This window comes from Penicillium crustosum (assembly GCF_028827405.1).
Source record: "Penicillium crustosum strain IBT 35664 chromosome Unknown utg000002l_segment0_segment0, whole genome shotgun sequence".
Classification (NCBI taxonomy): domain Eukaryota; kingdom Fungi; phylum Ascomycota; class Eurotiomycetes; order Eurotiales; family Aspergillaceae; genus Penicillium; species Penicillium crustosum.
The window spans coordinates 3,109,525-3,123,413 of NW_026623123.1; the positions used below are offsets into that span (position 1 = coordinate 3,109,525).

At 48.9% G+C, this 13,889-nt stretch overlaps 6 protein-coding genes across 6 annotated transcripts; 3 read left to right on the forward strand and 3 right to left on the reverse strand.

Moving 5' to 3' along the window:
- Window positions 1–59: 59 nt before the first annotated feature.
- N7487_004678 (putative mRNA splicing protein (Prp39)) lies at window positions 60–2,437 on the reverse strand (the record flags this gene model as incomplete). Its single annotated transcript, XM_056872425.1, has 4 exons — window positions 60–1,440; window positions 1,913–2,016; window positions 2,087–2,302; window positions 2,366–2,437. 4 exons carry the CDS (start codon window positions 2,435–2,437, stop codon window positions 60–62), a joined length of 1,773 nt encoding a protein of 590 aa, XP_056730145.1.
- Window positions 2,438–2,949: 512 nt separating this feature from the next.
- Window positions 2,950–3,620, forward strand: N7487_004679 (mitochondrial 54S ribosomal protein mL59; the record flags this gene model as incomplete). Its single annotated transcript, XM_056872426.1, has 2 exons — window positions 2,950–3,504; window positions 3,567–3,620. 2 exons carry the CDS (start codon window positions 2,950–2,952, stop codon window positions 3,606–3,608), a joined length of 597 nt encoding a protein of 198 aa, XP_056730146.1. The 3' UTR covers window positions 3,609–3,620.
- Window positions 3,621–5,216: 1,596 nt separating this feature from the next.
- Window positions 5,217–7,841, forward strand: hxB (putative molybdenum cofactor sulfurase protein (HxB); the record flags this gene model as incomplete). Its single annotated transcript, XM_056872427.1, has 3 exons — window positions 5,217–5,319; window positions 5,372–6,905; window positions 6,956–7,841. 3 exons carry the CDS (start codon window positions 5,217–5,219, stop codon window positions 7,839–7,841), a joined length of 2,523 nt encoding a protein of 840 aa, XP_056730147.1.
- Window positions 7,842–8,236: 395 nt separating this feature from the next.
- N7487_004681 (phytanoyl-CoA dioxygenase family protein) lies at window positions 8,237–9,203 on the reverse strand (the record flags this gene model as incomplete). Its single annotated transcript, XM_056872428.1, has 3 exons — window positions 8,237–8,343; window positions 8,413–8,845; window positions 8,916–9,203. 3 exons carry the CDS (start codon window positions 9,201–9,203, stop codon window positions 8,237–8,239), a joined length of 828 nt encoding a protein of 275 aa, XP_056730148.1.
- A 604-nt stretch (window positions 9,204–9,807) lies between these two features.
- Window positions 9,808–11,796, forward strand: N7487_004682 (uncharacterized protein; the record flags this gene model as incomplete). The annotated part of the gene is made up of 3 exons (XM_056872429.1): window positions 9,808–10,281; window positions 10,340–10,499; window positions 10,559–11,796. The coding sequence occupies 3 exons, from the start codon at window positions 9,808–9,810 to the stop codon at window positions 11,794–11,796; spliced, it is 1,872 nt and encodes a 623-aa protein (XP_056730149.1).
- An 82-nt stretch (window positions 11,797–11,878) lies between these two features.
- N7487_004683 (Zn(II)2Cys6 transcription factor) lies at window positions 11,879–13,878 on the reverse strand (the record flags this gene model as incomplete). The annotated part of the gene is made up of 5 exons (XM_056872430.1): window positions 11,879–11,881; window positions 11,932–12,824; window positions 12,870–13,546; window positions 13,594–13,703; window positions 13,759–13,878. The coding sequence occupies 5 exons, from the start codon at window positions 13,876–13,878 to the stop codon at window positions 11,879–11,881; spliced, it is 1,803 nt and encodes a 600-aa protein (XP_056730150.1).
- Window positions 13,879–13,889: the final 11 nt, after the last annotated feature.

Consider the following 13,889-nt stretch of genomic DNA (forward strand, 5'->3'; position numbering starts at 1 on the left):
CAAACGTATCTTTACTTGAAGTCATCGGCTTGAGGGGCCGCGCACATGGCTATTGGGCTTCAAGCAGTTGTACCGTTCGCTGCGGCCTGTTGGTAGTAGGCATATGCCTTTGCAGCAGCCGCGGGGTCATCGGGTATGGGCTGCGTCTGGGGAACTGGCACAAACTGTGCGGCTGCAGGGATGGGGTTCACCGCCACATTCCCGCCAGTCCGAACAGAAGCAATGGATGAAGGGCCATAGATTTCGCGATCTAGGGTCATATATTCCTTTGCGGTATCCTTGGTGCCCCTTTCGAGAAGGTATGTCATGTAGATTTGCACAAGCTCCTTGACAGCATCGACTTGCAGAACGCTCTTGGATCGGATGTCAGCAATGACCTGCTTGATACGTTCATACTGAACCGACTCGGTAGCCGCGCTGGTGGGTTGTTCGATTTCGAAGACGAGGTAGCTTCCCCAAAAGGGTCGGCTGTCGAGATAGTAATGCTGATTCTCGTGGAAAACCTTGCGAGCCTCGTCAGGGTTGCCCTTGATCTTCCATAGAAGGCGAGCCCACTCGGCAACGAGGGCAGCCTTTGTGGCCATTTCGCACTCTGGCGAATCCAATTGTGTCTTGTAGACTTCAATGGCCGCATCAAGACCTCCATGACGACGACACATATTGGCGAGCGAGATGATCGTTTCGACATGGCTGGGGAGGTACATAAGAATGGCGTTGTGGATATCTTTCGCCACGTCCACGCGGCCTGATACCTCTTCGAAGTAGGCATAGTGGAGTCGGACGGTGGGATTGGCGATCGGGACGTAGAGATACGAGGCACGTTGGTATATGATCCGTACCTCTTCTTCCTTGTCAGGCTGAGCAGCCATCCAGCGAGCGTATCGGAGCCAGAACTCGTCATAATGGGCACAAGTGACTAGGGACCGCTCATACAGGAACTGAGTCCGGGGGAACGAACCCTCAGCTTCCTCGAAGTCAAGATAATTCTTCCAGTTCACCAACTGGCCTTCATCGAGCTCAGTAACATGGAAGTAGGGACGCTTAATCTCCGATTCGAAAGTCCAGCGCTTGGTCGTCTCCGTTTGGGTATTCGTGAAAACCTCAACGTGGTAACTGTCCACGCGATGCCGGAGATCTCGCTCAATCTCGGCCTCAGCCTTGGCACCAGGAGCCGGCTGGGATGATGCAGCTTCGATCTCAGCGCGGAATGCGGCAATAATCTCTGCTGGGGCGAGCTCAGACAAGGGGCGGGTTTGCGCCATCAGACGGTAACGCTCGAAGTAGCGAGCATACTGGTGCATTGGGATGTGGATGACACGTCCAAGAATGGCAAAGATCTTGTCGTGGGCCTCAAGTCGCTCCTCGAACTCAATGTATTTATCCCAGAAGGGATGGGAAAGGAAATCAAGACCCACACTGCTCGCACCCCGTTCGAAAAGCCTGGTGGGTATTTAAGTTAGCATTCCGCAGAATTATGGGCCTGGTAGGTGGGGTGGGAGTGGTAGGAGACAAGAACGGGATATTGAAGATGGCAAACATGAGCAGGGAACTCTGCCCGGTTGTGAACCCCCAGGTAATCAAATGAGTGTGGTGGATGAAGCTAAGGGATAGGTGGACATCCAGTGCTCCGTAAATGGCCATCGAACGAGACTATCCATTGGCCTTCAATGCAAGGTGGTGAATCGGCCAATCAAAGGAGAAATGCAGCCTGGGTGAGCTATGGGTGAGAAGTAAACTCCACTTAGATCAGGGGAAGCAAAGCAGCGAGCGGTCTCTCACCCATCAACAATGAAACCAACTGGATATTGAAATATCCAGGAAACATATGTGACCGGCACCACGAGAACTTTCGCGAGCTGCGTTGGTAACGGTTATAGGGAAAGGGAAGAAGACCATCTCTACTCTCACTTACTCTCGAATGATGTCGGAATCGTGCGAAGTCTCTGCCTTGAACGAACAATAGTTGGTCCAAAGATCAACGGACGGCGAAATGCTAGCAATGCCTCGTTCATAGACCTAAAGCGATAATATTAGTACGAATCCATGGAAAAGAAGAGGCAGGTGCCTAGGTGTTCCGCATGCATACCATCTCGGCGGCCTCAGTGCCGGTGATGGAGAACTCTTGGTCGGCATACTTTTTCCAGTATCCAAAGAGCAAAGGGAACTTGGCGAGGAACCGGTCATAAACCGAGCGGACAGTTGTGATGGCCTGGGGGCTGGAATTGCGATTTATTCCACCCTCGAGGCCCTCCGCCGCGCGAACCAGCTTCTCCCAGGTTTCGAAATTGTCGGGATCATCAAGCTGTAAAAGATAAACACGTCAGTGAACGAGGCACACATTCATAAATGCGTGTAGAACACGTACCAGCTCGGTCTCGAGTTTTCTAATCTCCGCATTCTCCTCTTCGGAGCCTCCGTACTGATGATAGTCGGCCATGGTCGTCGCAGTGCTGAGGATGCGCACGAGAAATCGAGGTCCCAGAATAAAACTACAGGAATGAGGTTGCAGGTCCTAATAAAATAGCAGTGATGGTAACAATGAAGATTCCGAAAGGAAGAAATTCTGGGGCTGAAACGAGACAGAAAAGCGAGCCGAAGATAGGAACCATTGATGCCTGAGGCGAGGATCTTTGGTTATCCAGCCCACCGCCCGCGGGCCCTCCTTCCGGGGGTTTGAGGGCGGTTTGGCCCAAGGCGGTGTGGACAATGACTAAGCTCAGGCTTGACCCCGGAGCCGGCCCACGGGGTACCTAGGCATGGCAGCACGGCAGAAACCAGGATTGACGCCTTAGAAACAAGGCGAAAATACAACTTAATGCCGTGACGCCTGAGGCATAATTTCAAGGCCTTGGCGTGAGCCAGGGCGGTATCAACTTTTTGACCAGAACACTCACAAACAACCTCAGAACCACCTGTGCACACTAGGATCACAAACCATCTTGATCCATCATGTCGGTTTCGAAACAGACGGGTGCACTGTTGGAAAACCTTCCTCAACGTTTGGTTAATTTCTTCGCTCGCTATCCCCCACAAGTCCACTCCGCAGCTGTCCGCCGTCCTGCCCCTGCGAATGGAGAGGGTTATGTACCAACGAAGGTAGAATCTCCATACACACCAGACCGTGATGCGAAGGGTGCCCCGGGAGAGAAGAAGCATGGTTGGACTCCTTCACGCGCCCTCCTCGTTACCAGCGAAAAACTCCGCAATCCATTCCTTCCGCATAAGCGATTCGGCAAATGGGAAGCACCGAAATATGGGCTGCGCCAGCAAGCCGATCTGATGAAACTGGCGATCAAATACAATGTGGGAGAACTTCTCCCTCCCAGCCGCAAATCGCCTGAATTCAAGGAGACACGGCGCGCAGAGCGTGGTTTGCAGGTTAAGGGAACTGGTGTTGGTCATAAGGTTAAGGGTCACAAGTGGGAGCGTACTATGGAGTCACGTCTCGAGGACCGCCGCAAGGCAATGGAAGGAATGCCAGAGATGGTGCGGTTGTGGAAGCAGGTAAGTACTCGATTGGTCCTTCCCATTGAAGTGGTTAGAGCAATGCTGACTCGGCGCAACAGAGAGGTCATGGCCGTGGCTGGAGACAATGGCCCAAGCGGTAATGGGGATGCCCCACTGCCACACATCGCAACATCTTGTTTCTCTTCTTTATTATGGCCAGTTTGTTCATTCTGGTCTTTCAATGTTCTGTTGATTCCCGTGCGAACCGGGTCGGCACAAATACTTGTACGAGCCATAGCAGGAGCTTGGGACGGAGTTTTGTCTTTGAAGTATACTATCAACCCCATCTGTACAATACAATCTACGGTCATATCGGAAACATCGCCCAATGGTGCCCAAGAAAATCATTTACATGTATCTGGCCGGTGTTATCTTTCACTATCCTCAACACCAATAAGAAACCTACTTCCTCCCAGCTAAACATGTTCAACCTCGCGGGCAATTACCAAGCGGACTATAAGCAGCTAGGATGAGGGTGAAACCTAAAGAAACCATAGTCAACAATAGTATACGTACTATAGAAAACACCTCATGTAGATCATTGTGGCGAATATCATCGTGGCGTTGACCAGTTCAGCCTCAGAAACAATTTGTAATACTACAGGGGCGCTGCTCTAGGCCCTTTTGCACAATTACCAGATTGACGTGTCTACGGCGCTGGCACTTACCTCGGATGTCCTGGCATGGATTGTTTAGTCCCTTGCGCTCAACTTGTGACTACGGGTTCAGCCCAATTGAATGGACGATATTAGGCGCACTCTTTCTTTGTATGAATAGCCGAGTTGGTAAGCTGACATGTGATGAGACTGAAGGTAGTGCTTTAGCCTTATCACGATCCTAGAAACTCATGCAAGTTGGGTTGATCGTTGTGCATCGGCGGCGCTATTGGGATTTGTGAGACATAATGATCGAGGAAGTGCCTCATATGCAGAATGGTTGGTTGGAAGCCTATATTGATCAATGTGATTGTGTACTAGAATGTGGGGATTCCAATCATTAGTTTCAATAGTACTCATGAATCTGTCGGCTGATGCAAACATGTCTCCCCGATGAGCTTTTCCGTGACCGTAACAGGTATAGTAACTCTGATATTATGCATGGAGTGCATGAGCGTCACGATGCAGTGGGGTCCAGGGCTGACGGATGTAGATCGTCGTGGATATAGAACCGAAGAGTGCGTGTGGTAGGAGTGAGAACAATCAACAGGAGCGGTGAAGCTCTATAAAAACACCTTATTGCCACGTCCAATACATCACAGGCCACATATGAGGGGAATCCTATCTCGAGACATTCCTTGTCCCTTCACAGTACACCTCGAAAAGCTGAAAACAACCTATAAAGGCCATTTACCAGACTTTGGGAATGTGCTTTTTCCCTAAGCCTCCGACAGCCTATCCATTTGCAGTGGACTGGAAATCAGACCCGGGCTAGTTGATTTGTTAGTATCGGTGACCTCCGATGAGAATATAGCTGTCTGCTATCTTATATGTGGTGAGCCTCCCCCCCTTTTTCTACACAGTTTGATATTGCAGAGTCGCACATCTATACAGTCTCTTTGGGGATCTCTTGGGTAATTATGTGCTGACTGTGCTGCTAGACATATACAGAAAGTCCCACCTTCTTTCAGCATTTGCCACCTTGATTTCAAACAACGTACAACATAGTGCAACAACCCCTGGAGTGCGTTTGTTTAAATTTGAACTTCAACAATGGTGGAATCAACCTTTCAGGGGTCGGTTCATCCCAAGTATAGTCAAGGTTACTCCGCCGATGTGGACATAATCCGAGACCAAGAGTACCCTCTACTAAATGGTACAAATGCCCATTTACTACACTCAACTCATGCTAACAACTACTCTATTAGGAACAACATACTTGGATTATGCGGGGACAACACCCTATGCCAAGTCCATGATCGAGTCTTTCTCGCGTGATCTTACATCTAATCTGTTCGGGAACCCCCATTCGATGTCTGTATCATCACAGCTTTCTACCCAAAGAACCGAAGATGTTCGGGTCCGCATATTGCGATTCTTTAATGCAGACCCGGATGAGTTTGACCTTGTCTTTGTGGCAAACGCAACTGCCGGAATTAAGCTAGTCGCAGACTCACTGCGGGACTCCGATCATCGAGGATTTTGGTATGGCTACCACATTGATGCTCATACCAGCATCGTCGGGGTACGAGAGCTAGCTGAGATGGGCTACCAGTGTTTTCAAAATGACGATGAGATGGAGGCTGAGATTTCGAAGTTGGCTAGCAACCAGTCGAAGGCACCTAGACTACTTGCATACCCAGCCCAATCCAACATGAACGGTCGGCGTCTGCCAATGCGATGGTGCGAACAAGTCCGATCCGCAACAAATGAAAGCGGAGGGAATGTATACACCTTGCTTGACGCTGCGTCACTGGTATCAACCGCTCCACTTGATCTAGGCCCGTCCTCATCTGCTCCGGACTTCACTGTCCTTAGCTTCTACAAAATCTTTGGATTTCCCGATTTGGGTGCTTTGATTGTCCGAAAAAGCGCCGCACGGGCTTTTGAGCGACGGAAGTATTTTGGTGGAGGTACCGTCGACATGGTCCTGGCCACTGGGGTGCAATGGCATGCGAAAAAGGAAAGCTCAATCCATGAGCGGCTAGAGGATGGTACTCTCCCGTTCCATAGTATCATAGCTCTGGACACGGCCTTGGACACCCACGAGCGCTTGTTTGGTTCCATGGCAAACATCTCGGCACATACTGCGTTCCTCGCAAAGCAAGTCTATGAAAGGCTTTCTTCATTGGCGCATTTCAATGAGAGAAAAGTCTGTCAAATTTATCAGTCGCACACCTCGACATACGGCAATTCAAATACCCAAGGCCCGATTATTGCGTTCAATCTTTGCAATAGTCGTGGTGAATGGGTTCCCAAAACCGAGGTGGAAAAACTGGCTACGGTGCAAAATATGCAGATACGCACTGGGTCCGTTTGCAATCCAGGAGGAACTGCCTCGTCACTTGGGTGGACTGGACCTGAGCTTCGCCGGCATTACTCCGCTGGATTGCGCTGTGGTGATAACCATGATGTTCTGGGAGGGCGACCAACCGGAATTCTGCGTGTTAGTATTGGTGCCACAACAAATATGAAGGATATCGACTCTTTGATAAACTTCGTGGAGGAGTTTTACGTGGAGAAGTGTCCACCTATAGTCGCTCTGGATCCTCTAAAAGAAGACAATGAGGTCGTTGCCCCTCATTTCTATGTTGAAAGCTTAGCAGTATTCCCAATCAAGAGCTGCGGTGCTTTCAAGATCCCCGAGGGAAAGCGCTGGGAAGTGAAGAAAGAGGGACTGGCCTGGGACAGAGAGTGGTGTTTGGTTCATCAAGGGACTGGTGCAGCCCTGAATCAAAAAAGGTACGTTGTGCCCAAAAGGATCATCCGAACTACTAAACTAACGCTAGTAGATATCCTCGTATGTGCCTGATACGACCCTCCATTGACATTGAAAAAGGAGTTCTCCGCATTACTTGTGGTGCAATCGCCGCACCAGATCAGGTCAGCCTTGAGATTTCACTTGGCTGGGATGACACAAGTCTCATCTCCACATCCTTCTGCCCGAGCTCGACCAAAAAGCCTACAACAGTCTGCGGCGACCCGATTTCTCTCCATGCCTACACGTCCCCGGTGGTCTCAGCATTCTTCTCAGACTTCCTGGGGGTACCATGTACTCTCGCACGATTCCCTACACAGACTGCCAGCCGGTACTCACGGATGCAACGGATGCCAAATACATGGAAGAACCGGTTCCGCAAACTGATCATGCCAGGCTCATTCCCACCCGACTTCCCTCCCCCAGCGCGTGAGAGTGGCCAGACAAAAATCACGTTATCCAACGAATCGCCAATTCTCATTGTCTCGCGTTCGTCTGTCAACCGACTGAATGAGACCATCAAAGCAAACTCGAAGTATGGCAGCAGTAAGACTGTCGCTGCAGACGTCTTCCGGGGTAACATTGTCGTTGCTGAACGACTTGCTCGCCGAGGCGATGTGGAACAACCATATGCGGAGGACCGGTGGTCATCCCTTCGAATTGGACCAGATCAGCTTCGGTTCGATGCTCTCGATGCATGCCAACGATGTCAAATGGTTTGTATAGACCAGTTTACGGGTGTCCGACGCGCTGAACCATTTTCGACGCTTGCCAAGACGCGAAATATCGACGGGAAGGTCAAATTTGGCAAATATTCCGCACTTTCTCCGGAGGAACTAGAGGGCTTTGACTCGGAACTACCTGATCGCAGGACATTGATGGTAGGGGATGTGGTTGTGCCTTCATATCAGGATGATTGAGTATTTAAATGTTCTTTTTTTGGATGGATGGTTAGTTTGTGTTTTTGGGTGGACTTGAGTTTTTGATAGTGCCATTATATACATACTGTATACTTTGTGTGCAGCTGTACTTACCAAATACATGTTTGATTTGTCTATTACAATTTGATCAAGAACATTCAAAGCACTGCTCGGGAATCTTGAGGGTCTTTTAGCAACGAATACGGTTGAATGTTTCCGTTCTCGTCTGCTGGTAGGAAGTAGATTCTTCGCCTAACATTCTCAAGAGGTTTATCAAATATATAGAAAGACTTGGCCCAACCCGTTTTCAGTCTGGTTTTCAGTCTGGTGTTCAGAGGTTGCCCAATAAATTCTGAAATTGATGAACGCGAAAGTGATATACCTGCTAGTACCGACTAAGCAACATCAACGGCTGCAGCAACATTTTTCCGGGCTTTGGTGAAAGGCGCCGCAAAGCCATAGGTCTGGTAGCCTTTAGAGTAATCTTTGCCTTCCTCGCGCTCTAGGGGATATATATCAGCAACTTGGACCTCAATCATCTAAAAATCTAAATTTCCAAAGAACAACTCACCATGCTCAGGTGGGAACATCTCCATCCGGTGCTTGTAATATCGCTCCCTAAGATCCTCCCCGTCACTCCTCGAGTGAAAGGTAGCATAAAGGCTTGACCGACTCTTATCAGTCTTGTTCTCAGCCGAGCGATGGGCGAGATGTGACCCAAAAATCAGCATGTCACCCATTTCAAGTGGAACAGAAGTCCATTCGTGCGTGTTCTCCCATTCAGGCGTAATTCGGCCAGCTTCCGCAAATTCAACTTTCATTTTGTGTGACCCGCGCACAACCTCTAGACATCCATTTTCGGGAGTCGCGGCGTCAATGGCTATGTTGGCGGTAACATGTTCGATACGGCCGATGTGGTCGTAGGCTGGTGCATCGAGATGCGCTTGGAAGCCGTTTCCCTGGGGCTGTTTGTAGTTGATCTTCTCTTTGAAGAGCAACATATCCTACAGTTAAGAGCTTGACGTTAGTATGCTATCCTAATAGAGTTTTGGTGCTGGGATTTAGGGAAGATACATCGCCTGAGACTGCCTTCAGAATCCCGGCCAGCTGCTCGCCGCAGACCAGTGATTTAAACTTGGGGTGGAAGTCAATGAACCTTTCCGTGCGCATCAGCTGGCGTTCTCCGTTGATGTTGATTTCGTCGTAGGGCATCCATTTTCCCTTGACACGAGGCCAGGCTTGGACTTCTTTTGTCCATTGCTTGAGTTCTGCGGGGTCGACGAGTTTATGCTCGTCGGCGCGTAGGAGGAGGTAACCATTCTCATGGTAAGAAGCTATTTGTTCAGATGTGAGAGGTGACATCTTGGAGTAAATTGATCAGAACGCCAGAGGCAAGCAGATAATAGGATGATTTAGTTTTGAAATAACCTGATCGAAGGGAAAAAGCAGCATAACAGCGAGCTTTTAATAGTTTCGAAATGCGTCAACTTCTGGCTTCTTCCAAAGTTACTGCGGGGCCATTCCGATAACTCGGCCCCCGATTCCCCCATGAGTTAGTCCTCATCGTATTTTTCAATAATTTCGGGGATTAAGTGAAGGTGTTCGTCCCGGAGCCAGACAGAGACCCTTGGGATGCAGCACAGACCAACGGGCTTCGTGCCGAGATCTTGAGAATATCAAAGGACTATACGTAGAAACGTCGATTTTTACATTTTAAGCCATTTATATTCTAGCTACACAAGTGAGGAGGAAATATCTAAAAAAAGGACATCTAAAAAGGCTTTGAGCGTGACACCAAAAACAAGTTAGGCCTAACTATTCTTCTAAATTATTAGGGCAAGTTAGATCATCAACACGTGGACGGACTTCGTGCCTTGTAATGCTTTTAATATATCAAGACCCTACATGAGGGATTTATTTAAGACTCAATCCATCTCTTAAGTCGAAATCGAAAATATTCATCAAAATGAACATGAAGATGACCATCTCCCAGACTAAGCAACCTCTCGCCTCGGTCGAGGAGCATACTCGAGTAACCATTAAAACATTGTTCCAGTTTCTGCACGCACAGGGCCAGGGTGACTACCTCGGCGAACAAGTAACCCAACTAGAACACTCGCTACAGTGTGCATACCTTGCCACACAGTCCCCCAAACATGGAAATGACCCCGAGGTCATCCTGGCTGCACTTTTGCACGATGTCGGACGGTTCATCCCCGCGGCCGAGAAGATGGGCAAAATGATCACGCCTGACGGCAAGTATATTGGAAGACAAAGCCATGAGGCTCTGGGAGAGTCATATCTGCGCCAGATTGGGTTCAGTGAGAAGGTGTGCACACTGGTTGGTGCGCATGTAATGGCTAAGCGATATTTGGTCGCAACGGATCAAAGCTATTATGACGCATTGAGTGAGACCAGTAAGCGGACATTGAAATTCCAGGTAAGTCATCTTTCCCTTCTTATATTTTCAATATTCAAAGTATATTAACGACGATTAGGGTGGCGGATATAACACCGAACAGGTCCAGGAGGCCCAACAGGATCCCCTGCTTGAGGCAAAGCTTTCTGTCAGGCGATGGGATGATCTTGCGAAAAAGCCGAATTTCAAAGTCCCTCCTCTGGAAGCCTATGAGGAAATTGCCTACCAATGTCTTATTGGTGAGTATCTGATCGCGACCTTCTACCAAACTAATATAAATATTAAAACATCGATCTAGACTCCCGGTCAAAGTTTACCCTACATTCGAAAGAATATCGCCTGCCAACACAGTCCACAGTCGTTATTTGTGTTGATGGCTTCGATCCGGAATACTTAAAGTCTGGTATTGAGAGAGGCCTTCTCCCAACTTTCGAGAAATTCCTCGACAATGGATTCCATGCCACTTCTAAGAGTTGCATGCCCTCATTCACCAATCCGAACAACGTGTCTATCATTACAGGCGTACCGCCATCAACCCATGGAATTGCCGGAAACTTCTTCTTGGATCGAAAGACAGGCGAGACCAAGATGATCACCGATGACTCCCTGCTTCGCGGATCAACAATACTGGAACAGATGTTCCAACGTGGCGTACGGGTGTCAGCCATCACCGCTAAAGACAAATTGCGCAAAATCCTTGCCCATGGCTTAAAGGGAGCTATCTGCTTTTCTTCGGAAAAGGCAGCGGATTGCACGCTGGACGAGAACGGGATTTCTGATGTGGAGCAGTGGCTCGGTCAGCCGGCCCCTAGCCAATATTCGGGCGATTTGTCTTTGTTTGTGCTTGATGCAGGCATTAAATTGCTCCAGGAGAAGAGATCGGACTTTTTGTATTTGACATTGTCCGATTACATCCAGCACAAGTATGAACCTGGCAGCAATGAGGCCGACAATTTCATGGGGGCAATTGACGAGCGTTTGCGGAGGCTCGCAGCTCTAGCTCCTGTTATCGGGATAACTGGAGACCATGGCATGAGCCAGAAGTCGAATGAGCTGGGGGAGCCAAATGTTCTCTTCCTAGAGGAAGTTCTGAATGCCAAGTTTGGGCAAAGTGCCTCCAGGGTTATCTGTCCCATCACAGATCCATTTGTTCGACACCATGGCGCACTTGGTTCCTTTGTGCGCGTTTATCTCAAAGACATCACGCAACTTGGTTCGGTACTTTCATTCTGCGAGTCACTCTCAGATGTCGAAGTTGCTCTTAGCGGCCAAGATGCTGCCCAAAGATATGAGATGCCTTTGGATCGAGAGGGTGACCTTGTGGTTATTTCCAAACCACATGCCGTCATTGGTAGCTGCAAAGCAGATCATGATCTTTCAAAATTGAAAGACCATCCGTTGCGGTCGCACGGAGGTCTAAGCGAGCAAGACGTCCCATTGATTACGTCCAAACCGGTGAACAATGAGAGCAGGGCTGGGGCTAAAGACTGGAGGAACTATGACGTGCTTGATCTTGTGCTCAACTGGTCAATCTGATATTTATCTTGATGCCTCTGGGCAAAGAGGGGGTACCATTGATATATTATAATGTAGCCACCAGTCGTCAATATCAGGAAAGTTACTTTGAAAATCAAAGCTCGCCATGTTTTCCATCCAAGTTGCATCAAAGACCGGGGGCTGTTCCTGGGCAGGAGAAGGACGATACATTGTTTCGTGGACTGCTTGAGTGGACATCTGGCCTCTACTCAACAGCCGTTCCAAGCCTTCACTAATGACCACAAGGAGGTGGTGCTTGTGCATAGTCTGGGTGATATCCCGAAGGGCAGCCACAATGTCAGCGACCAGAGAAATGATCTTGCCGGTGTCAATTCTAATCATGAATGCATACTTCGTGGCAACTTTGAGAAGAAAAACAACGGCGAAGGCGAGCATAGTATCGAAATATAACGGAAGCCCGTTCATGAACGAGCGGAATTCGGCATCACAGACAATCATCCGAAGGATTGACATAGCTGACAATACGCCGGCATTGGCGATCTCTTCCAATTCAGAAGACATGTACTGAGGTGAGCTCTCTGATACCGGTACACCACGAAAGGCGTGCGAGCAAAGGTATAGCTTTGCAAAATGGAAGTGAAAACCAACACCCTTTTGTGGATAATTTCCAACATTCTGATTCTCTTTGAAGCTTTCGCTCCAATCTGCAAACCACGTATCCAAAGAGATGGAGTATCGGCGCAGTTGAGGCATTGCCTGAGGTGCAACAGGGGTATCAACGTCAACCCCGAAGGTGTCAAAGACACGACCCAGGATTGACCATTCTTTGACTTGGCTGATTAATCTAGCATCATCTTCTGTAGCATGTTCGGTTTCTAGTATTCGACTAGCCGACTCGATGATAAACCCTTCCCTTGACATCGGAGGTCGACCATAGGCGATCGAAAAGTGGTGGTCGCATACATAGACGAGATAGTATAGTCGAGCTTGACGATAGCCATCGCGGTCTCCCTTGAGGGCCTTGTAGATACTACTATGAAGATTAATGTCCGATGCAATTCGGACAGCTAGTTCTGTTAGCTTTGTTTCACCGGAGGATTGCAGCCACATACCATTTCCGATCAAGGGCCAAGAAATTTCATGCAACCAAAATGCACCAACACACAGGCCACGGATGTCATCTTCGTTCACATGTCTTGAGAACGTTTGAGCGGCGACAAGATTCTTGTATTCGCCATAGCAGGCTTCAAAGAGATGACCGAGGGATTGAGAATGCAAAGCAGCTACGGTGCAAATCGCCGTCGTTAACAGTGGGGATGCGATTCGAACCGAGTCCAAACTAATATGGTCGCCAAGAATGCGATAGAGGAAGTGATCAAGTCTGAGATGATATGTTTCGAATAATGCAATGGCTTGACGTAACGAGATGAGCCCCGTCGATATCAAATCTGGACGACGGGCAGTTGATAAACTATTTGGTAGACCTACCTTCCCACTTTCTGAGACGCAAGAGGCCGGGATGGAGGCTGGGCCGCCTCGGGGATCCATTATTACTTCCCATGTCTGCGGTGGCTCATGGTTCTCTTTTGGCTGAGATGATTGACTTGAGGTAGATATTGCCCCCGTGATAACTTCTTCATTAACAGCTTCAGCCGGTGGGCTCGAAGAATCATCTTGTGTTGCAGGAGCAGCTTGCAACGCTTGCAACTCGGGCATGTCAACTTTGGCAGCAATCTTTGCAACAGCCTCTTCTAGCCGCCGCATCTTTTGCACCACGGCGCCTTTCCACCTAGATCCTATTAGGACATGCCAGTGTAATATATTCGTCGTACTTACGTGACATCGTCTTCCAGTAATGTCTGCAAGCTTCGATTCACGCTGCAAGGGAGACCTCTTTTCTTGCACCGCGAGCATGGTATCTGACCCTCCCGCATATGACATTTGACCTTCCCCGCATGTCAGTTACTTACTTCGTTAACTATCTCCGACAAGAGAACTAACCTTTTGCTTTCGACATGCTACACAAGCAGTAATCTTGCGAGTAATATCGGGTGGCTTCCGATCACCGAATGATTCTCGCAAAGCACTTACAGCCGGCGGAGAGGCTAATTCGATGTCCATGTTGTGTGTTC